This window comes from Lissotriton helveticus, chromosome 4_1 (genome assembly GCF_964261635.1).
Source record: "Lissotriton helveticus chromosome 4_1, aLisHel1.1, whole genome shotgun sequence".
Taxonomy (NCBI): Eukaryota; Metazoa; Chordata; class Amphibia; order Caudata; family Salamandridae; genus Lissotriton; species Lissotriton helveticus.
This window is the reverse complement of record NC_136063.1, coordinates 682,743,733-682,767,022: the sequence shown is the minus strand read 5'-3', so window position 1 is coordinate 682,767,022 and position 23,290 is coordinate 682,743,733. Positions and strand designations below refer to the sequence as shown.

The window sequence follows — 23,290 nt, the reverse complement described above, 5'->3', positions numbered from 1 at the left end:
GCGAAGTTTCCTATTGACAAAAGTGGACCCCAAACTTGGGGATTTGGCAGATTCTGAGGCGGGACCCAACGCCCAAGGAGGCCTTTTTGGTGAGCCCTTTATAAAGGAACTGGGGCGCTTCGTGAATACATTCACATCCTTGGACAGGGCGCAAACCCCTATTCGGAAGGTCTTTCGCCCGCAGGTTTTCCGAGGTGCCGGTCGAGGCAGGGGCCGCTCGTCCGGCCATCCTAACCAGCAGAGAGGAGGCTCCAACCAAGCAGCTTACCAGGATCAAGCCAGATTCGGCAACTTCTACCCTACAAGGGGATGGCGAGGAAAGAACAGTGGTGGCAGAGGCGGCGGCACCTCCAGTTCTTCCGGTGAGTGCTCTCCCTTCTTCCTAACTAAATGTGGGGGGCAGGCTGGCAAATTTTTTCCAGGCTTGGACTTCTGTCACGGGCGAAGCATGGGTACTCCAAACTGTCCGAGGTTTTCATACAGAGTTTAGCAGGGAGCCTTTCCAGCCGGCTCCGCTACGTCCTCTGGTGTTTTCGGTAGTAGGCGACGCTTAGGTCGATCGGGGGGTCCAGTCTCTTTTAATCAAAAGGGCGGTCGTGCAGACCATGCTCGCGGCTTCATCAGCAATCTTTTTGTGGTGGACAAGGCGGACGAGAGCCAGAGACCCGTCATCAATTTGCGCGAGTTCAACAAGTGGCTGGTTCACCACCACTTCAAGATGGAGGCAATGCTTCACCAAGGAACAGCGTCCTGTGATCAAACATCATCATACGTCCGGTACACGACTCATAGTTTATTTGGACGACATTATACTCATGGCACAATGTCCCACGGCTCTGTCTCAACAGCTTCATACAGTGGTCAATCTGCTCCAAAGCCTGGGCTTTGTGATCAAAGAGGTGAAATCCATGCTCATTCCATCCCAGAAAGTGGTTTTCCTGGGGTTTTCCATCGACTCCGTCGCTGCTACTCTCAGCCTTCCCTCCCGGAAGATGACGAAAATCTGTCACAAGTTGAGGAGAGCTCTCACCCAGCACCAGCTCTCCCTCTGACAGATAGCCCGCATCGTAGGACTTCGGTCAGCGTCCATTCAAGCTATATTCCCAGTCTCTCCATTACAGGGCCTAGCAACGCCTCAAGGCCCATCATCTTCGCAAAGGCCTCTCCTACTCTCAGAAGGTGTGCCTCTCTGCGGAAGCCAGGGAGGAGATTCAATGGTGGCTTTCTAACATGGAAACCTGGAATGGATGTGCGATTTTCGGTTCCCCGCCAGATATCGTTATCAAGTCCAACGCCAGCAGGTCAGGCTAGGGCGCACGATGTGGCGAGTTCACAACAGGCGGTGTGTGGTCTCCTCTGGAGCTGCAGTTGCACATCAACTGTCTGGAACTTTTAGCGGGGTCATTTGTGATCTAATGTTGGACCAAAGACTAGGTTCGTTCTTGTGTTCTACTCAAGATTGACAACATATCAGCGGTCCAGTATATCAACCATCTTGGGGGCATGCGCTCGAGGGTTCTCTCGGACATGGCAGCAAACGTTTGGAAGTATTGTCTGGACCATCATTTGTCAGTGAAAGCGGAGTAGCTTCTGGGTCGGGACAACCAGATAGCGGACTTTCAGTCACACCATCTCCACGACAGCAGTCTTTGGAGATTGCACCAGGGGTTTTTCGCAGATCTCCAGTCTCTTTGGGGTCAGTTTTCAGTGGACCTCTTTGCCTCTCGCTTGGATCATCAGCTGCCCGGGTTCTTCAGTTGGAGACCGGATCCCCTGGCAGCACAAACGGACGCGTTTCTGCAGAATTGGCAGGATGAACAAGGCTATGCCTCCCCCCAGTTTGCCATGATCACGAGGGTCTCAGCCCAGGTGCGACGCCAGAATGTGGTGGTGGTTCTCGTTTTTCCAATATGGAGGTCTCAAGTGTGGTTTCCAATTCTTCTGGAACTTTCTTGGGATTTTCCAATCCCACTCCCCCATTTTCCGACTCTTCTTCTCAATCCGGACAGAGTCCCTCATCCATTGATAGAGCAGAGCTGTCTCGCCCTCATGGCATGGAGGATTACAGGGGACGCTGGGTGGTCCCAGACCTTTCGGGAGTGACTGAGAAGTTCATGTCAAAGGCTTGGACCGACAGCACCGTCAAACACTACCGTTCCATCTGGAGAAGGTGGTACCGTTGGTGTGTGCGACAGGGTCTCAATTCTGTGGCAAGGGATGTGACCACCATTCTGAATTTTTGGGCCCTCTGGCAGAGGAGGGCTTGGCTTATAGAACTACCAACACCTTCAATTCTGCCATTTCGGCGGGTCACACCACGGTTGACGGGTCCTCGGTGGGTGAATATCTCTTGGTCTGTCACCTCCTTCGAGGGCTCCGCCTCTCGCTACCGCCTGAGCCTCGTTATTCTCAGCTTTGGGATGTTAACCAAGTGTTAAATTTGTTTTTGTCTTGGCAGCTGAATAGGTTCCTCTCTAGGAAAGAACTGTCGGCGAGGTTGGCGATGCTTCTCTGCCTTATCTCGTGCAGAAGGGTTTCGGATTTCAGAGCCCTTTATATTACAAGTAGAATTTTTTCTCCCACGGGGGTCACTTTTACGATCCGCAAATGAACCAAATGGTGAACACGATCCATTTCTTATCCGGAGTTACCGGACTCCCCGAAGTGTGCGTGGTTGCTTGCCTCAAGGCATATGAGGAAATGTCGGAGGAATTCCATCCTCCGAGGGAGCAGCAATTACTGATTGCACTTAAAAAACCTCATAAGGCGGTTTCTTCCCCCACCCTTTGCCCGATGGGTAAGGTGGGTCATGCAAGAGGCCGGAATTGATCTTCAAACCTTCAGCGCTCACTGGGCCAGAGGAGCGATGGCCCCTAAGGCATTTACTCTGGGAGCTCGTCTGGAAGACATTCTGAATGCAGCAGATTGGTCTTCAGACTCAACTTTTAAGCGGTTTTATTTTAAGCCGATTATTGATATGGCTCACTTGGTGGTGAGCAAGCTTTAAAGGAGCATAATCCTCGCCTCCGGTCCGGACATAGAATGAAAAATTTCCTAGCTATCGTAACAGAAAGTTTAAATTCTATTAAGGACTCGGAGGTGAGGATTATCCCACCCAGGGTACAAAGTCTCTTTGATTCCTTCCCACGTACTGGTTTAAGTAGCATATTTTAATGGTTATGATATCACCGGATGTTACCGTACATTTGCTCTGCTGTTTTCCTTGAAGGCTAAACCTTAGCCACGACTGTCACTTATATTCGGTTTTGCTTGTCAGACGATTCTGGGAAACAAGATTCGTGAAGCCTCTGAGCTAGCTGGCCTACAGCAACGAAAGAGGGAGAATGGACAGTGGAAGAGGACTACCACCACCTCGGAGACCTGTGATTGGTACAGAGAGCAAGGGGCACTCTAGCCATGGACACTCGATCGTTTTCTTGTGATATTCCTGATGTTTCATGGGAATAGTGGTTTGTTTGGATGACTTTAAAATGGCTGCTGTCGTTAAAGTAAAGAAAGATAAAGCATAATCCTTGCCTCCGAGTCCTTAATTGAATTGAAACTTTCCGTTAGAATGGCTAGGAAATTTTCATTCTCTTTTACTTAAGTTCCATTGTATTCGACTTCATCAATGGGGTGCAAAACAATTCGGGACGGTATTGTTGCCAAGCAAGAAAAATACGTTGTAGGAATGCACTCCTTCCCTTGTCAAACTTCATTGTTCAAAATAGCTTTTATCTGTAAATGTGTGCGATCAGTTCCTGTAAACCGCCCCCAGTCACAGTTAATGCAAAAGCAATAACTCCGGCACAAACTTGCGCACCCGTCTGTCGCACTGCTGTATGGGAAACGTCCCTCATATTAAACCGCTCATTGTAGAATTATCCACTTTCACCATTTAGTACCAGTTATTATATGAATCCTTATTCCATCACTCTTCAAAACTTTATTGAATCACTGCAGAGACAGCGAGGTTCCATCTTGTTTCTTTATTTGATACTTTCATACGTCTACTGAGGCACTGGGTGGTTGGGCCAAGGGCAGTGAAGTTATTGATTCCAAAAGAGCACGTCTTTGTTTGCAGATCTGTGGCAACACTTGATTGATAGTAAGCCCTCTGACCCCAGGCAGATTGCTATGGAGGCAGACCGCTGGGTGAGCACCAGAATAAAAAAGAAGGTATCGGGGAGGAGGGGAATGACTCGCAGGATGGGCTGGGTCCCCTTCAGAACAATGCGGGGGGGGGTAGGGGTAGAAAAATAATTCTCTAAAGGGCCCCAAACTAGTTCCCTAGGTCAGGACTCCCTTCCCAAAATTGAAAAAAAGAAGAGAGCATTCCCTGATAGTAAGCCTTCAGGGAAGATACCCTCTAAGAACTATGAGCTATGAGTGCCAACAGGAAGGGCACTTCAAGGGAATGACAAGTGTCCAAGCGGGTACAGTCCCCCACCGGTAGTCACTGGGGTTGGCTAGTGTAGCGCTTGGTGAGGAGATTTTCCCATAAAATGTGGGGGACAGAATAGAGGTGTCCCTGGGTGACAAAGAGATGGTGCAGAGAACTCCCATTCCTAGTAATTTTAGCAAATACAGGGAGTGGGTCCCCATCAATGGGCAGAGGGTGGAGGCCCTGAGAGACATTGGAGCCAGTATGACAACTGTCAAATGTAATCTAGTGACCTCAGGGAAGTGGTCGCTAATCTATTCCACCAAGGTGTTGCAGCTGACAACCGTGAGAGTCATTAGCCAGTGGCTCTGGTTTACTTTGAATGGAGGAGGGTCTTGGGTTTCTAGAGGGTAGCTGTTAGTCTGGAAGGAGGTAGAGCTCAGCTCTGACTTGGAGATTTTAGGATTGCCTGAGTGGGTGTGCCTGACCACACAATTCATGGCAGCCCAAAATGGTAGGACGTGGAGCCTGGAAGAGTCGTCAAGGTGCCTGCCACGAAGAGGAAAGGCAAGGGGTGCGGGAAACCCAAGCCTGAGACTCCCACATCCAAGAGGAGACTGATCCTGAGAGGAACCCCAGAAGCCTACAGGGGAGGGTGTGGCCAAATTGTGGAACCTGCCTTAGCTGGTAAATTTTAAACTGTAAGGGTTACGTCCGTTTCGGGGGCCCGGTAGGACGAGCAATATTTTTTCAAAAAGGAGTACCTGGCCACCAGTTTTGGAACTGCTAATTACTCATGCAGATTTGGAAATACAACGCATCACGTCATTGCATTTTACTTTCAAAGTTGTATTGATTCAACTTGAATTCAAACAACCTTTCATTTTTTTAAAGCATGAAAAGAATACACATTTCATTCATTTATACATTCCTCATGAATAAATGTTAATGAGCATAAATAACTGGACAATTCAAAAACTTAAACATGACGATAATCAATTCAAATCTAACGATTAATTCAAACAATTACAGCAGTCGGTGATTCAAACAATGCCTGTAAGCGCTATGACATTAATTAATGTTCAGTTCGCTGAGCGCTTCAAACAGGTATACTGCGGGGACAACTTTCTCTGGAAGTGATTTGCTCTTGGGGTATATTTCAAGTAGTGGCACCCTCTCTAGAGCTTCAATTAATGTGGATCCCTCGCAGGCAAAATATTAGCTAATAATAAGCGCTCAACGAACTGAACAATACTTAATGTCATAGCGCTTACAGGCATTGTTTGAATCACCGACTGGTGTAATTGTTTGAATTAATCGTTAGATTTGTATTGATTGTCATCATGTTTAAGTTTTTGAATTGTCCAGTTCGTTATGTGTTTGTTAACATTTATTCATGAGGAATGTATAAATGAATGAAATGTGTATTCTTTTCGTGCTTTAAAAAAAATGAAAGGATGTTTGAAATCAAGTTGAATCAATACAACTGTGAAAGTAAAATGCAATGACGTGATGCGTTGTATTTCCAAATCTGCATGAGTACTTAGCTGGTCAATTGGCAGCAGGAAAGGGGTCCCACCAGGAAGGAGTTTTGGAAGGCACGGAAGGAATATCCTACTCATGAGGGTCTTCAGCAGCAGGCTGAGGCCCAGGCAGCAGGTGACCCCTCTGTTGATCACCTGATTTACTGAGAGAAAGGTCTCCTTTATAGTGAGCATAAGGTTCCTAAGACTGGTTCAACCAACATCTTGGTAGTCCCCCAGTGCTATCAGGCTTTCCTACTGGAACTGGCTTATGATGCACCCCATGTAGGTCATTTGGGGCAAAACAAGACATTTGACAGGCTTGTAAAAAAACTAATATTGGCCTCAGATGTGTCTGCAGGTCCTGTTCTACCTGCCAGGCCAGTGGCAAGTCTGGAGGGGAGTGGAAGGCTCCCCTGCAACCATTTCCTATTGTTGGCACCCCCTTTGAAAGAGTGGGCATCAAAATTGTTGAGCCTCTGGACTCCAAGACAGCCATGGGCAACAGGTTCGTCCTGGTCTAAACTATTTGTTGTCAGTATTTGTATAGCAAGGAACAAGCGATATGGGCAGCAGTGGTCATCACATATTACATGAAAATATAACAAAAGTGGAGTAAAAACAGCAGGTAGGGCACATAGATACCATGAACTTCCGTTGAGGACTTAATGCGTCATTCAGACCCTGGCAATCACTGCACCATGGTGCCAAGGCCTCAGCTCTCCTGGTTTGCCATATTTAGCCAGGTAAGCAAGGATCTCTGTGAATGCTGTGCAGTGGAGCTGCAAGCACTGTGGTTCCACTTAAGACTGACCTTTTCAGAGGGAGCAGTATCATGTTGGTGCAGCTTCTCGTCAAAGAATGAGTTCACACTACTAACTTACAAAGCATAATTAGCATCATTATTTGATTGCTTTGCCTGGGACCTGGGCAGTTAGATTAGTGTTGGTTTTCCGCTCTTAATAGGGAGGGATAACCATTCCTATGAACTAGCGATCTAGTGATGGATGGGCCATCAGGTCAGAGGTTTAAGCCGGAGGAGGCAACTGAGGGTCTACTGGTGAAAACATGGAATATGCACCTCTTTCAAGTGGGGTATAGGAAGAAAGAATTTGGTAGAGCCAAAGCATTATCAATTTACATTGGCAACCCCGCTTTGCCAAACTCTGAATGATGTGTTTAGTTTTTAGATAGGGTCTGAAATATGGTTTAGGGAGGTCTTTATGAAAGATTACTAATTTAGTTTAGATATTTATTATCGACAACGGTTAGTTCAAATTGTTGATGCTTGCTTTGAGAAACACTCTGGAAATGCTCGCTTTAATTAGAGCATGGTTATTTTCATCCTAATGCATGACTGAATATCTGGCAACAGGGTTCACTGGATTTATGTGAAAAATGCTAAACAAATAAACATTTGAAATCAAGGTATACATATCGTTAGAACAACTGGCTGCTCTGCACAGACATAGTGAAAGCCTCCAAGGTCCAAAACCTTTCTTGAGGAACTGAAAACTATGGAAGGCAGGTTGAGAGACCTAGAGAGCACATACCATGGTATCCTATCGACTAGAAAAGAGAGGAACCAAGGTACAGATAAAGGATCACAACTATTACAAACGATACGATGTGTGGATTATAGGAACGATACCATTAACATTAATAACAAGTGTGACAAATCTGGTAGATTCCTTGCCTGATTAATTCAATCAGTGTAAGAAGACCCCAATCATATCCACAATAAATGGCACTGGGCAGCATTTTTCATCCGTATAGGGAAAAAAACAAACGTTTTCATTACAATGTTGAACTGTATGTAGAAAGGGATGGTACTGATAAACTATTTAATCTACCTTCTCATAATAAATATGGCTTGACTATCTGAGGAACAAAAGGAACACTCAAAGTTACCAGTGTTGAATGCACTGAATTGTAACATCAACAGCTGACTTGGCGAAGGGTAACCATGCAAGGCAGATGGTGTGACCATGTAATGTTTCTCAGCATAGGCCAAAAACCTGATGACTGAGCTCCAAGCTTTGTATGGGGTGGCACTCTTATGGGGTTTGTTGCCCCCATAATAAAGGAGGCCTTGAGAGTGTCAATCCCTAAACCAAGCCGTGATACACTATGCAGATGGGCATTCAGAACTCTCTTGCTCTTTGACAGTAAAATTAAGTAAATTCATAACAAACCATATACACAAATTGCTGACCTTAGTCATACACCCTGATCAGAGTGGTTTCATGCCAGAATTAAACATCTCTCCAAACATAAGATGACTGTTTCATGTCCTTAACATGGGGTTGTTGTACTTAGACCTGAAGATGGCGTTCAACGCCATTAATTGGCACTTTATTGTTGAAGTGCATTGAAAAATAGGACTCAGCCTCCGAAGAAATCAGATACTCAGTCAAGGAAAGGAGATAACTCTGAATAATATTTGTAGGCCTCTGTCAAGCGTTCAACACAGTCAATCTCAATCTACTGATTGACCACCTCCATTCCATAGGTATTAGAGATCTGGGCTCTCACTTCTGAAATCCTTTTTACTTGACCGAGAGCTGACACAGTCAATGTCAATCTATTGACTGACCACTTCCATTCCATAGGTATTAGAGGTCTGGAGGTCTCACTTCTGAAATTTTTGTTGCTTGACAAAGAAACGTTTGTTGTGTTGGACAAATTTACTTAACCCTCCTTTTCGTTAATTATTGATACTGATGCCAGGGCTCAAACCCTAGCACACCAAAATCTAATCTTAACAGATCATAATACATTTTAAAAGTTAATGTTTTCCATTTGAAGTCTCATTTTCTCTCAAATACATATCATTCTTCCTTCACTAAAATGGTCACAGACAATGGTGCTTTGAAAATACTAACAGGTCTCTTATAGGCGCCACCGACGTGGACTCCCACACCATATGTGAAGCTGACACCCTAGAGTCTTTCCTGGCACTCACATAAATTGGCGTCAAATGCTTAAGCTTAGACACCGCCTGTTGACAGCCCTGCACTTTCTCAGAAGCCTGCTCCTTAGACCTTAGTTTCTTCAGAATCGGAGCAGAGAAGGAGGAGTTTGTGTCCTCAATGGCAGTTCTTCTCTTTTCTTTATACCCCTTTTGGAAAGAGAAGAACAATCACTGGCATTTTCTGTCATTTTCCTTGAGTGGGGTGTGGACTTTGAAATGAGATGCTCTTTCAATACCTTTGAATGCATCACATACTGCTTTACCAGACAGTGACATTTGATTCTGGTACCGAGAACAGGATTTAAACCCAGAACATTTTTGGAAGATGGAATTCCAAAATATTTGTATTTCCAGAATACCGAGTTTGTCGCATAGATGATAAATATACATATTAAAGGTACATAACTGCTCAGCATAGAACAGTATATCTATACAAGGCTATTTATCTTTACCATGAGGATATATTGGTATTTGGTAGCCTTTAGTAGATATTCTTGTTGGTCGATATTTGTGACCTCAATATTCTGACAGACAACCTTCCTAGATAAAAAAAAATTTTAAAACCCTTTAGAAATTGACTGTGCAAGATAAATATCAGTTAGAGCATGGAAATAAAGAAACTGACATCAAAGGCAACTGTGACACTTTGTATAACATCATGGATCGATAGTGGAGTTGAGCAGCACTACACAGCGCTAGTGAGGAAGTACTTGTAAGAAAGTGCCATCTTTCTTGCATTGGTATGCTCCCCCGTTTTGCTGAACTGCTGATGTGCTTTGACTGAGTGTGCCCTGAGCTCCTGCCAACCAGGTGCCCAGGGCCTGTGTTCCTTCCCTAAAACCGTGTTGAAACTAAAACCCAAATGTCATCTCTGGCCACTTGCCAGCCCCTAGTAGATGATACCCTAGGTACCCAGGCCATGGTGACCAGGGAAGACCCCTAAGGGCTGCAGCACTTATTGTGCCACCCTTAGGGGCCCTGTACCCTGACATCCGCACACTGCTGTTGCAGGCTTAGTGTCTGAGTACAGTACTAAACAAAGAGTCGACATGGCACACACCCCTGTGTGCCATGCCCACAAGACCCACTGCACTGGCATACCTCAGTCACCCCTCTAGATGGGTGCCCTATGCCAGTGGTGTGAGCACAGGTGCATGAGCCCTGTGCCCCTACAATACCCAGGGCCATTCCTGGGCACTGTAAGTGAAGTGATGCTATTAAGAGTATATGGTGCTGGGAGGTCTACATTACGAACTCCACATCACCATAATGGCTACACTGAAGACTGACAAGTTCGATATCAAACTTCTCAGCACATTAAACCCGCATTGATGCCAATGTGGGATTTAATGTAAAAAGCACCAGAGGGCATCCTAGAGATGCCCCCTGAAAACCGAACCTACAATCCACGTCTGGTCTGAGAGGTTGCCTAGGCTGCCACACAGCAGACATGTTGCTGGACCCTGGGTGGAGAGTCCCCCACTTTCTTAGGCCGGCAACAATGCATTTCCTGGGCGAGGTGCTAGGTCTCATCCCCCAAGATGGGCAGGGGGAAGCTTCAAAGGCCTGCCGCCTTTGTGAGCTTCTCAAAACCACTTGCTGTACTCAGCAACTGGCCTCCACCAGTTCTGACCCCCACTCTGGCAGGAAGACTGGCGGGAAACCCTACGCCAGGAAGGGGGTGTGCCAGCCTGTGCCAACCCCACCCCTCAGGTGGGAAAGGCGAGGTAATGCATGACCCCGGGCTCCCGCCATCTTGAGGATGGGGAGCCCTGCCCAATCACAGCTAGGCCTGTGCCCCCCTCCCACAGAAGAGGAGCAGACTAGGGGGTGTACCCACCCCAGGACAGGGACCTAGTTGTCCCTGCCCTTGCCCTACCTGTAACGCCCCTAAGTTCAGTATTTAGGGGCACCCTGAACCTTCCTTCCTCAGATCCCGAGAAGAAGACAAGAAAGAAGATCAAGAAGAAGAAGACCCGCCGTGCAGCTGATAACAACAGGACAACACCAACTGACTTGGCCCAGGCCCTACCGGCCTGTCGACCCTGGAACCTGCCCCTGCTAAATCCCGGCGACTCCTGTGGACAGCAACCTTGGAAAACCCGGAGGACCTGCCTGCCTTGACCCTCTCAAAGACTGGGACTCACCTGAGCAGAGGCTCTGCTCCAACAACCATACCCCTGGTGCCAGCCAGGAACTGCGAATCCAGCCCCCTCTGCACCCGCCGAGCCTGGCCCGTGCCCGAGTGACCAAAGACCACGAGGACGTCCCCCCGGTGACTGGGACCCGGAGTCCAGTGCCCAAAGACCCTTCTGGACGACCCAGATGACGCCTGCAGCCTCAGAACCAGGGACACCTCCAACCGTGACCAGCCGAGAGTAAGATTTCCGAACACCCAAAGATACCCCTGCGCCCGGCGCCCCACGGCCCCCTGTGCCCTCCTTTGGGGTACTCACCTCTTCTCCAAGAACCCAACTTACCCCTTGAAGTGGTGGTCGCACCTGAAGAATCTCCGTCCCCGAGCCTGCAGCATTTGTTCACCTTGTAACTTCCCATTGGATAACAGTGAGCGCCCGACGGCTCAAAAGCACCCTGCACCCAGCCGCCCGAGTGCCGCTGGAAGTGCAACTACTACCCTACTCTACTTCCCCACTTGCCCTGAGTAAGTGACCAGGAGCTCAGCTCCCACAGCCGCGTGGCCTGCCTGCTTGCAGCCACCAGCCAAAGGCCCCCTACCCTCCATTGGATTGCATTGGGCCTACTCTCTCTGCACCCAGCTGCCCCTGTGCCGCTGAGGGTGTAACAACTGTACCTTTCCGACCCTGGGAGACCCCTGAGTCTATGACCAGAACCTTAACCTCACCAGTTGAGTACTCACCTGAAAGCCGATAACTCACTTTCCTTCCATAGGCTAACATTGACTGGTTTCCACTGAAAATTCTTCGAAGTGTCGATTTTTTAAACTTTAAAATATTCCTCTAAAATTAGCTGAGTAACGATTTCCGAAATAGTCACCTGGGATCAGGAGAGAAGTCAGTGCTGTACTTTCTAGTTCAGTATTGAACCGCAAAAGTAACCTTAACTGTACTTACCAGTTGCCTGCATTTTCTTCCATAGGAAACCATTGACAGATTTTCTCTGAAATTTCATCTAAGTGTTGATTTGTGCAAATTACAAAAATTCTATAAAAATCGTACCAAATACTGAAATGTAATTACTTACCTGTCTTAGGTAGAGGTTCCAGTGCTGAACCTAGGAGTTCAGTACTGGATTACAAAAGTAACGAGAACCTACTTTACCTGTGACTTGAATTTCCTTCCATAGAATAACATTGCTAGTTTTTCCCTGAAAAGTTTCAAAGTGTCAACTTTGAAAATACATTTATATCATTTAAAAATTACAACTGTAACCAAAACGCATTTACTTAACTGTTTACAGCTTAGGTTCCGGGACTGAATACAGGATCCAGTCCTGTGGTTAGAAAAGTAATCCTGAAAGTAATCAATTACATTTATGTAGAAAACCCCATTGAGCTCATGTTAAATTGTGTTTAGAATTGTGTTGCCTTTTGCAAACCCAGTAATTATTTTATTTACCAAGTCTATTGCCATTATGCAAAGTAATTACCTAAAGTCACTCGTATTGAGAAAAGTATATTTGGATACCTGTTGGTTCTAAAATAAAACAACTATATCTTTGGATATAAAAACAATGGGCCTGGAGTTCAGTTCTTGAGTACGTGAAACCTTTTGCTGACTGAGTGTGTAGAACAAATGTTTTACACTGTCCACTGGTACTGCCTTACTGCTCGACCAAGCTACCACTTTAGAGAGTAAGGTCAGATATGGCTTCAACCTCTGTTAAACCTCTGGGGATAGGGGACTCTACACACACTGTACCTGACTTGGGTCCAGTATATGTAGAGCCACTTTCTTACATTGGTGGATCAGCGGTGGGATACAAACTTGCATTTGTTGGACTACTTGGTTACAATCTGATCACACGACAGAACTTATAAATTGCTTTAAAATTCTGAAATTGGTTTTTCCAAAATACTAAAAGTCTGGTAGGGCCTTGCTTAAGTCCCAGTAAAATTTTTGAAAAATAAAAGTCACTATAGTTAGGGTAGAGGGTTAGAACTGTCAGGTTAGAATGTCTCAACAGAACCCAGCTATTAGTGAAGATGACACCATGGACCTGGTTGTTGAGGAGCTCGACCTCACACGTTACTTATACTTGTCTTTCAAGGAATTGAGGTCCTTATGCAAAATTAAAAAGATAGTCATGGGCCTGCATCCAACCAAACAAGAGCTCCAGGAGCTCCTCGCTGAGTATGCAAAAGGCCACCCCTCTGAACAGGGTGACACCTAGTCAGAGGAAGAAGAGGAGGAGGAAGTTAGTGCTCCCCCCCATCTCTAGGGAAGTAAGGGTCCCCATACCCTTAACTCCAAGAGTCAGCTTCTGGGACCCTAGGAACCACACAGGTGGACTAGGCCCCAGAGAACCCATTGGGGGGAGCCCCAATGAAGAGGACAACTTTTTAGCAAAGTTGGCAAAGAGATTAGATCTAGAGTCCAGACTCCTGTCTCTAGAAAAGGAAAGGAACGAGATGGGTTTAGCCCCTATCTCTGGTGGCAGCAATACCAATAACAAGGATAGAGAGCAATCTTATGATCCTAAAATCCCCAAATGGATTGTCCCTAAATTTGAGGAAGGTGATGATATCACCAGGTGGTTCACAGCCTGTGAGAGGGCCTGTGTTATGAGAAGATTAAAGAAACCTCTCTGGAGAGCACTCCTGTGGGAACTGTTCTCTGGTAACTGCAGAGACAGGCTTCTGACCCTGTCTGGGCCAGATGCAGGGTCCTATGACCTCATGAATAAAACTCTGATTAAGGTATTCAGACTCACTACTGAGGAGTACAGAATTAGGTTCAGGGGGGCTCACAAAACCCAGACCCAATCCCGGATAGATTTTGTGGACTACTCAGTAAAGACACTGGATGGGTGGTTAACTGGACACAATGTGCATAATTTCTCTGGACTTTACAATTTGTTTATGAAGGAACACATTTTGAGTAATTGCACAAATGAAAAGTTTCATCAGCATTTGGTAGACCTAGGTCTAATTTCTCCCCAAGAATTGGGAAAGAAGGCAGACCCTTGGGTCAAGACTAGGGTGACAAGGACAGCCACTGGAGGTGACCAAAAGAAGGTGGTTATAAACCTCCCCAGGGGAAAGGTGGGGAGAATCCCCAAGATAAAAAGGCTGAGTCTTCCAAAGGGCCCCAAAAACCTGTACAGGTGGGTGGGTCCCAAACTACTCTCTATGTGTCTCAGCCCTATAAGGGAAAAACCTTTGATCCCTCTAAGGCCTATTGCCACAACTATAAGAAGTTGGGACATTTAACTGTAGACAAAAATTGTCTCCACAACAAAGCCCCTAAGGCACCCAGTACATCTATTCCTGGGGCAGCAAGTCCACAAATGAGATCAGAGGAGTGCCCACAGCAAATTTGGGAATACACTCAAGCTAGTCTAGTCTCCTTGGGGGAAGTGGAGTTTGCCAATGTAGCTGCTTAGCCACCCAACTTGAAAAAGTATTTGCACTACCCCTCCATTAATGGAACTTGGATAGAAGCCCTGAGGGATACAGGTGTCAGTGTCACTATGGTGAAGGACAAACTGGTTTCCCCAGAGCAACACTTGGTTGGGAAAACTTACCCAGTCACCAATGCTGACAGTGTTACCACTAATCGTCCTATGGCTATGGTGACATTAGGTCGGGGGGAGGTGACTGGTAGTGGTCTCTCCACATTTGCCAGCTGACTGTCTGCTTGGAAATGACCTGGAAACCTCAGCCTGGGCTGAGGTTGAGCAAGTAACTCATGCAGCCATGCTGGGTATCCCTAGACTGGTGTGTGTGCAAACCAGAGCACAGAGCAAAAAGAAGGGTGAACAAGTAGGTTTGGAGCCTGAAAGTATGGCCCAAACAAACCAAGAGAAAAAGCCAGAAGACTGGGGACCAGCTGCTACACAGCCAAACATTCAGGCCCCCTCTCCCCAGGGAGAGGACTTGGAAACACTAGAGGAACTGAGCCCATGGAGTTTGAGTCAGGTTAAACTCCTGGGCCCAGTGGGGCCCACTAGGGAAGAGTTGTGCCAGGGTCAGCGAGACTGTCCCACTTTTGATAGCCTGAGACAGCAAGCTGTTTCAGAAGCACAGGGAGATGTAAGTGGTACCCACAGAGCTTATTCGAGAGAGGGATTACTGTATGCTGAGGCAAGAAACCCCACTCCTGGAGCCACCAGGAGAGTGAGAGAGAGAGAAAACTCTGTTTATTTAGACTTTAGTCTTTAAAACCAAATCGTGGTGGTGCCTCAGAGGTACAGGGAGTTCCTCCTAATTTTGGCTCATGACATCCCCCTAGCTGGGCATCTGGGGCAAAACAAAACTTGGGAAAGGCTAGTCAGTCACTTCTACTGGCCCCAGATGCATCAAAAGGTGAAGGAGTTTTTGAGCTCCTGTGTTACCTGTCAGGCAAGTGGCAAGACAGGTGGCCACCCAAAGGCCCCCCTAATACCACTGCCAGTGGTGGGGGTCCCCTTTGAAAGGGTAGATGTGCACATTGTGGGTCCACTTGAACCTCCCACAGCCTCAGGGAACAAATTCATTCTAGCAGTAGTGGATCATGCTACTAGGTACCCTGAAACAATTCCCCTTGGAGTTACTACAGCTCCTTCAGTAGCCAAGGCCCTTCTGGGTGTGTTCACCAGGGTAGGGTTTCCTAAGGAGGTTTCAGACAGAGGTTCCAACTTTATGTCTGCTTACCTGAAGCACATGTGGAAGGAGTGTGGTGTGCAGTACAAGTTTACTACCCCATACCACAAACAAACCAATGGCCTTGTTGAGAGATTCAACAAGACATTGAAAGGTATGATCATGGGACTCCCTGAAAAACTGAAAAGCAGATGGGATGTCCTGTTGCCATGCCTGCTTTTCGCTTATAGGGAAGTGCCACAGAAAGGAGCAGGGTTTTCCCCCCTTTGAACTTCTGTTTGATCATCCTGTAAGGGGACCACTTTGTCTTGTGAAAGAGGGTTGGGAGAGGCCTCTCCAAGAATCCAAGCAAGACATTGTGGACTATGTGCTTGGCCTAAGGTCCAGAATGGTGGAGTATATGGAAAATGCATCCAAGAATCGTGAGGCCAGCCAGGAGCTTCAGAAGCACTGGTATGACCAAAAAGCTGCATTGGTTAAATTTCAACCTGGTTTTTGGAGCCAGTGGCACCAAGGGCTCTCCAGGACAGATGGAGCGGCCCTTACCCTATCCTGGAGAAAAAGAGTGAGGTCACTTACCTAGTGGACCTGGGCACAAGCAGGACACCCAAAAGGGTTATCCATGTGAACCGCCTTAAACTCTACAATGACAGGGCTGACATCACCATGCTGATGGTGACTGATGAGGAACAGGAAGTAGAGAGTGAACCTCTCCCGGATCTCCTCTCTTGCAGCCCAAGAGATGGGTCAGTAGATGGAGTAGTCTTTTCAGACACCCTCTCTGCCCAACAGCAGACTGACTGCAAGCAAGTCCTGCAACAGTATGCTGGTCTCTTCTTCCTGACCCCTGGTCTGGCCACCTGGTGTACCCATGATGTGGACACAGGGGAAAGTAACCCTGTCAAAAACAAGATCTATCGACAATCAGACCAAGTCAAGGACATCAAAGCTGAAGTCAGCCAGATGCTGGAGTTAGGGTTATTGAACCCTCTGAGGGCCCCTGGGCTAGCTCAGTGGTCCTGGTCCCCTAATCTCACCCACAGGGTGGAAAGAGAGAGATGAGGTTCTGTGTGGACTATAGAGGGCTCAACTCTGTCACCAAGACAGATGCGCACCCCATTCCAAGAGCAGATGAGTTGATAGACAAATTGGGGGCAGCCAAATTTCTCAGTACCTTTGACTTAACTGCAGGGTAATGGCAGATTGGCATGGCCCTAGGAGCAAAAGAGAAAACAGCATTCTCCACACCTGATGGGCACTATCAGTTTACTGTAATGCCTTTTGGGTTAAAGAATGCCCCTGCCACCTTCCAGAGGTTGGTGAATCAAGTCCTGACTGGGTGGAGTCCTTTAGTGCAGCTTATCTTGATGATATTGCTGTCTTTAGCTCCACCTGGCAGGATCACCTGATCCACCTTGGGAAGGTTTTGCAAGCCCTGCAATCTGCAGGGCTAACTATCAAGGCATCCAAATGCCAGATAGGGCAGGGCACTGTGGTGTACTTGGGCCACCTTGTTGGCGGAGGCCAGGTACAACCCTTACAGCCCAATATCCAGAGTATCATGGACTGGGCAGATCCAACAACCCAGACCCAAATCAGGGCATTCCTTGGCTTGACTGGGCACTACAGGAGGTTTGTGAAGGGATATGGTTCCATTGTGACTCCCCTCACAGAACTCACCTCCAAGAAAATGCCCAAGAAAGTAAACTGGACTGTTAGCTGTCAAAAGGCTTTTGACACCCTGAAAGAAGCAATGTGCTCAGCACCAATTCTAAAAGCACCAGACTACTCCAAGCAGTTCATAGTGCAGACTGATGCCTCTGAGCTAGGGATAGGAGCAGTCCTATCCCAGATCAATGAGGAAGGCCAAGACCAACCTGTTGCTTTTATAAGCAGGAGGCTACTCCCCGCCAGAGAGCAGCGTTGGAGAGCCATTGAGAGGGAGGCCTTTTTCTGTGGTTTGGTCCCTGAAGAAGTTGAGACCCTACTTGTTTGGGACTCGCTTCCTGGTTCAAACTGACCACAGACCTCTCAGATGGCTAATGTAAATGAAAGGGGAAAATCCAAAACTACTAAGATGGTCCATCTCCCTACAGGGAATGGACTTTGAAGTGGAACACTGACCAGGGGACTGCCCATGCCAATGCAGATGGACTTTCCTGGTTCTTCCACTTAGACAATGAAGACTCTCTAGGGAGAGGTTAGTCTCATCACCTTTCGTTTGGGGGGGGAGGGAGGGGTGTGTAAAAGTGCCATCATTGTTGCATTGATATGCCCCCACTTTTTGCTGAACTGCGCTGATGTGCTTCGGCTGAGTGTGCCCTGAGCTCCTGCCAGCCAGATGCCCAGGATCTGTGTTCCTTCCCTAAAACTGTGTTGAAACTAAAACCCAATTGGCATTTCTTGCCACCTGTCAGCCCCTGGTAGATAGTACCCTAGGTACCAGGCCATGGTGACCAGGGAAAACCCCTAAGGACTGCAGCACTTATTGTGCCACCCTTAAGTGCCCTGTACTCGGACACCCACACACTGCCGTTGCAGGCTGAGTGTCTAAGTACAGTACTAAACAAAGAGTCGACATGGCACACACCCCTGTGTGCCATGCCCACAAGACCCACTGCCCTGGCATACCTCAGTCACCCCTCTAGCTGGGTGCCCTATGCCAGTGGTGTGGGCACAGGTGCATGAGCCCTGTGCCCCTACAATACCCAGGACCATTCCTGGGCACTGTAAGTGCAGTGATGCGATTAAGAGTATATGGTGCTGGGTGGTCGTCATTACGAACTCCACAGCACCATATTGGCTACACTGTAGACTGACAAGTTTGATATCAAACTTCTCAGCACATTAAACCCGCACTGATGCCAGTGTGGGATTTAAAGTAAAATGCACCAGAGGGCATCTTAGAGATGCCCCCTGAAAACCTAACCTACAATCTACATCTGGTCTGAGAGGCTGCCTAGGCTGCCACACAGCAGACATGTTGCTGGACCCCTGGGTGGAGAGCCCCCCGCTCTCCTGGGCCGACAGCAAAGCACATCCTGGGCGAGGTGCTGGGTCTCTTCCCCCAGGATGGGCAGGGGGAAGCCTCAAAGGCCTGCTGCCTTTGTGAGCTTCTCCAGACCACTTGCTGTACTCAGCAACTGGCCCCCACCAGTTCTGACCCCCACTCTGGCGGGAAGACTGGCGGGAAACCCTACGTCATGAAGGGGGGGTGCCAGCCTGTGACAACCCCACCCCTCAGGTGGGAGAGGCAAGGTGAAGCATGAACCTGGGCTCCGGCCATCTTGAAGGTGGGGAGCCCTGCCCAATCACAGCTAGGTCCCTGCCCCCTCCCACAGGAGAGGAGCAGCTAGGGGGTGTACCCACCCCAGGACAGGGACCTAATGGTCCCTGCCCTTGCCCTACCTGTAACGCCACTAAATTCAGTATTAAGGGGCACCCTGAACCTTCCTTCCTCAGATCCCGAGAAGAAGACAAGAAATAAGATCAAGAAGAATAAGACCCGTCGTGCAGCTGCTAACAACAGGACGACACCAACTGACTTGGCCCCAGCCCTACCGGCCTGTCGACCCTGGAACCTGCCCCTGCTAAATCCCGGCGACTCCTGTGGACAGCAACCTTGGAAAACCAGGAGGACCTGCCTGCCTTGACCCTCTCAAAGACTGGGACTCACCTGAGCAGAGGCTCTGCTCCAACAACCATACCCCTGGTGCCAGCCAGGAACTGCGAATCCAGCCCCCTCTGCACCCGCCGAGCCTGGCCCGTGCCCGAGTGACCAAAGACCACGAGGACGTCCCCCCGGTGACTGGGACACGGAGTTCAGTGCCCAAAGACCCTCCTCGATGACCCAGACGACACCTGCAACCTCAGAATCAGGGACACCTCCAACCGCGACCAGCCGAGAGTAAGATTTCCCGACACCCAAAGATACCCCTGCACCCGGCGCCCCACGGCCCCCTGTGTCCTCCTTTAAGGTACTCACCTCTTCTCCAAGAGCCCAAGTTACCCCTCGAAGTGGTGGTCGCACCTGAAGAATCTCCGTCCTTGAGCCTGCAGCCTTTGTTCACCTTGTAACTTTCCCATTGGATAACATTGAGCGCCCGACGGCTCAAAAGCACCCTGCACCCAGCCGCCCCAGTGCCGCTGAAAGTGCAAATACTACCCTACTCTACTTCCCCACTTGCCCTGAGTAAGTGACCAGGAGCTCAGCTCCCACAGCCGCGTTGCCTGTCTGCTTGCAGCAACCAACCAAAGGCCCCCTAGCCTCGATTGGATTGCATTGGGCCTACTCTCTCTGCACCCAGCTGCCCCTGTGCCGCTGAGGGTGTAACAACTGTACCTTTCCGACCCTGGGAGACCCCTGAGTCTATGACCAGAACCTTAACCTCACCAATCGAGTACTCACCTGAAAGCCGATAACTCACTTTCCTTCCATAGGATAACATTGACTGGTTTCCACTGAAAATTCTTCCAAGTGTCGATTTTTGATACTTTAAAATATTTCTCTAAAATCAGCCGAGTAACGATTTCCGAAATACTCACCTGAGATGAGGAGAGAAGCCAGTGCTGTACTTTCTAGTTCAGTATTGAACCGCAAAAGTAATCTTAACTGTACTTACCAGTTACCTGCATTTTCTTCCATAGGAAACCATTGACTGATTTTCTCTGAAATTTCATCTGTCGATTTTTGCAAATTACAAATATTCTTTAAAAATCGTACCAACTACTGAAGCGTAATTAGAAACCTGTCTTAGGTAGAGGTACCAGTGTTAAACCTAGGAGTTCAGTACTGGATTACAAAAGTAACGAGAACCTACTTTACCTATGACTTTAATTTCCTTCCATAGGACACATTGCTAATTTTTCTCTTAAAAGTGTCAACTTTGAAAATACATTTATATCATTTAAAATTAAAACTGTAACCAAAACGCTTTTACTTAACTGTTTACAGCTTAAGTCCCAGGACTGAATCCAGGATCCAGTGCTGTGGTTAGAAAAGTAATCCTGAAAGTAATCAAATGCATTTATGTAGAAAAACCCACTGAGCTCAATGTTAAATTGTGTTTAGAATTGTGTTGCCTATTGCAACCCCAGTAACTATTGTATTTACCAAGTCTATTGCCATTCTGCAAAGTAATTACCTAAAGTCACTCATATTGAGAAAAGTATATTTGGATACCTGTCGGTTCGAAAACAAAACAACTATATCTTTGGATATAAAAACAATTGGCCTAGAGTTCAATTCTTGAGTGTGTGAAACCTTTTGCTGACTGAGTGTGTACAACAAATGCTTTACACTGTTCTCTGGTACTGCCTTACTGCTCAACCAAGCTACCACTTTAGAGAGTAAGGTCAGATATGGCTTTAACCTCTGTTATACCTCTGGGGATTGGGAACTCTATACACACTGTACCTGACTTTGGTTCAGTATATATAGAGCCACTTTCTTACAGTACTACAACAACAAAACATCTGAATCCAGTCTTGGAACCTGCTGGAGTCCACATAAGGAATCTGCAGAAAGGAGTATCCATTAGGAACCCTAATTACACCAACAAACAAAAAAATGCCTGCTGGTAACAGAAACCATACAGGTGAGAAATTTGCACTCATGTTTTCATACTGGACCATACTCTCTACTGAGATCTAGGTATACTGTACCTATCCTATTTACTGCAGACATAAGCCAATGTGGATACAAACTTGCCTTGTGGAAATAGCTTCCATCATATTCATTGGTGTATGCAGACAGCCAATTTCTGATTTATATAGCGGTGAAAGAACTGACTGATGATTGGTTTGGTATTGTGACATTTTACAAGTTACTTAATATACACATTTGCACATATGTGATCAGATTTATATTCTGGAACTTTTAAAAACGTGCACATGTTTATTGCTAGCCAGGAGTGTGTTTTCAGAATTTTCTGTGACATTTCACTTGTAAACAATGTAATAGTCTCTATTTTATAAATGTTCAAGATTTTTACTTACTTTTAATCTTAACATGGAATGTACTTACTTGTCAAAGCTTTCGCTATTTTTGATGAAACTCTCTAGCTTCTCCTTCGCATACTCCACTACATCTGAATGAAGTTCAATACCATGATTTATGCCAAAAGGACCTAAAGTGAAGGAAGAATAACTCACATTTAGAGATCTAGACAGAAAAAAATGTAGTGCACACAGTCTTCTGAGTTTTTTGTACCAGTGTTAAAGAAACCACAAACACATACAGACTAATTTTCACAAAGATTATGCATATCGAATTTCCAGATTTAGAATCAACCAAACAACTAAAAAATATTGAATTGATTGACACATGAGATTCATTTAAATTAATGAAGGTAGGCCAAACAGACCGTTTGCAAGATGTTCTAATGAAAAGTGCAATACGTTTGCTCTAACTATCCAGAATCGAAAATAACATTTGAAACCTTTCTCACAGCATGACAGTGCTAAAGATATTTGTTTAAACTAAGTAGCAAAACAGCCTTCTGGCTTCTCTCACAAGATACCTTTTAATATTTCAAGAATCAAACTGAATCATAATCATATGCTAATATTAACATGGGTAATTGTAAACAGTTTGCTACGGCGTATATCTGAGGTTGACAGTACTGCATATTAACATATAATCCCAGGGTCCTAGCCTAATTCTGGAAGAAAAAGTCACATACATACAATGTGCTACAGTGTCTAAAGATCAACATCTCTAGGGTCGCATTCACCTGGTGCTAATGCTCCCACTTCTAAGTTGAATAGGCAACCCTTGCCTTTTCCCAGCTTCCAGGTTGCAGATGCAATGGGGGCAAGCTGGTGAATGCTCTCAGCCTATCAGCGCTCCATGGCCTGTCCACACAGAGACTCAGTGCATCCTTGTTTCTTTATGAGCAACATACTGTAGAGCTATTTTGAAGACAATGCAAAGGGAATTGAACTGTGGAATTGTTACAGTGACATCATGATGGAATGTGGAGAGCCAGTTGGTTGGGAGAACTGGAGAAGGAGGTGTGGAAGATGTTGAGCTAGAGATGCATCATTATTAAACACGTATTTCAAGAAGAAACGGAGTAAAAAGCTTGTCTTTTATTGGTGACGAGGTGTAGTCTGTGAAGGGGACAGACAAATGCTGACATCTCCACCTCTGGATTACAAGAGGTAGAGGAAAAGGGAATTCTCTACATATCCTTTTGGACATTGGTGAATTATGTTTCTTTTCACATCACACTAATAATGACTACGTTCTGACAGAGAATTGTACCTTGGAGTTTCACTAATTAAGGAAAATTATCTCACTGAGCATTATTTTTTAACTGCTTGGAGACGGTATCCGCACAAAGACCCTAACTTGGAAGAAGCTATTCAAAAAGCCAAAGGCTGGAACATACGGCAATTTGGTTAAAGGGAATGGATGATGCTTCCAATAGAAAAGGAGTTATGGTGGATGAGGTGGAAGGTGTTATCAGTAAGAAAGGATAAAAACAACAACTTGCGAAGGTCGAAAATGACACGATTACAAAACAAAGGGATAACATTATTAGGGAGATAATATTTTTATGTGGTGGAGTTCCTGGGCACAGTGCTTCCAGCACAATGTGTGTGCAACCAGGAAAATAATACGT

At 46.6% G+C, this 23,290-nt stretch overlaps 1 protein-coding gene across 2 annotated transcripts in view; it reads right to left on the bottom strand.

Moving 5' to 3' along the window:
* PCMTD1 (protein-L-isoaspartate (D-aspartate) O-methyltransferase domain containing 1) overlaps positions 1-23,290 on the bottom strand; it is a 454,916-nt gene that overhangs the window by 213,174 nt on the left and 218,452 nt on the right. For both annotated transcript variants that reach the window (XM_078687315.1, XM_078687314.1), the window contains exon 3: positions 21,688-21,790. In XM_078687315.1, the coding sequence (XP_078543441.1) occupies positions 21,688-21,790 (103 nt within the window). The remainder of the gene's footprint in view (positions 1-21,687; positions 21,791-23,290) is intronic.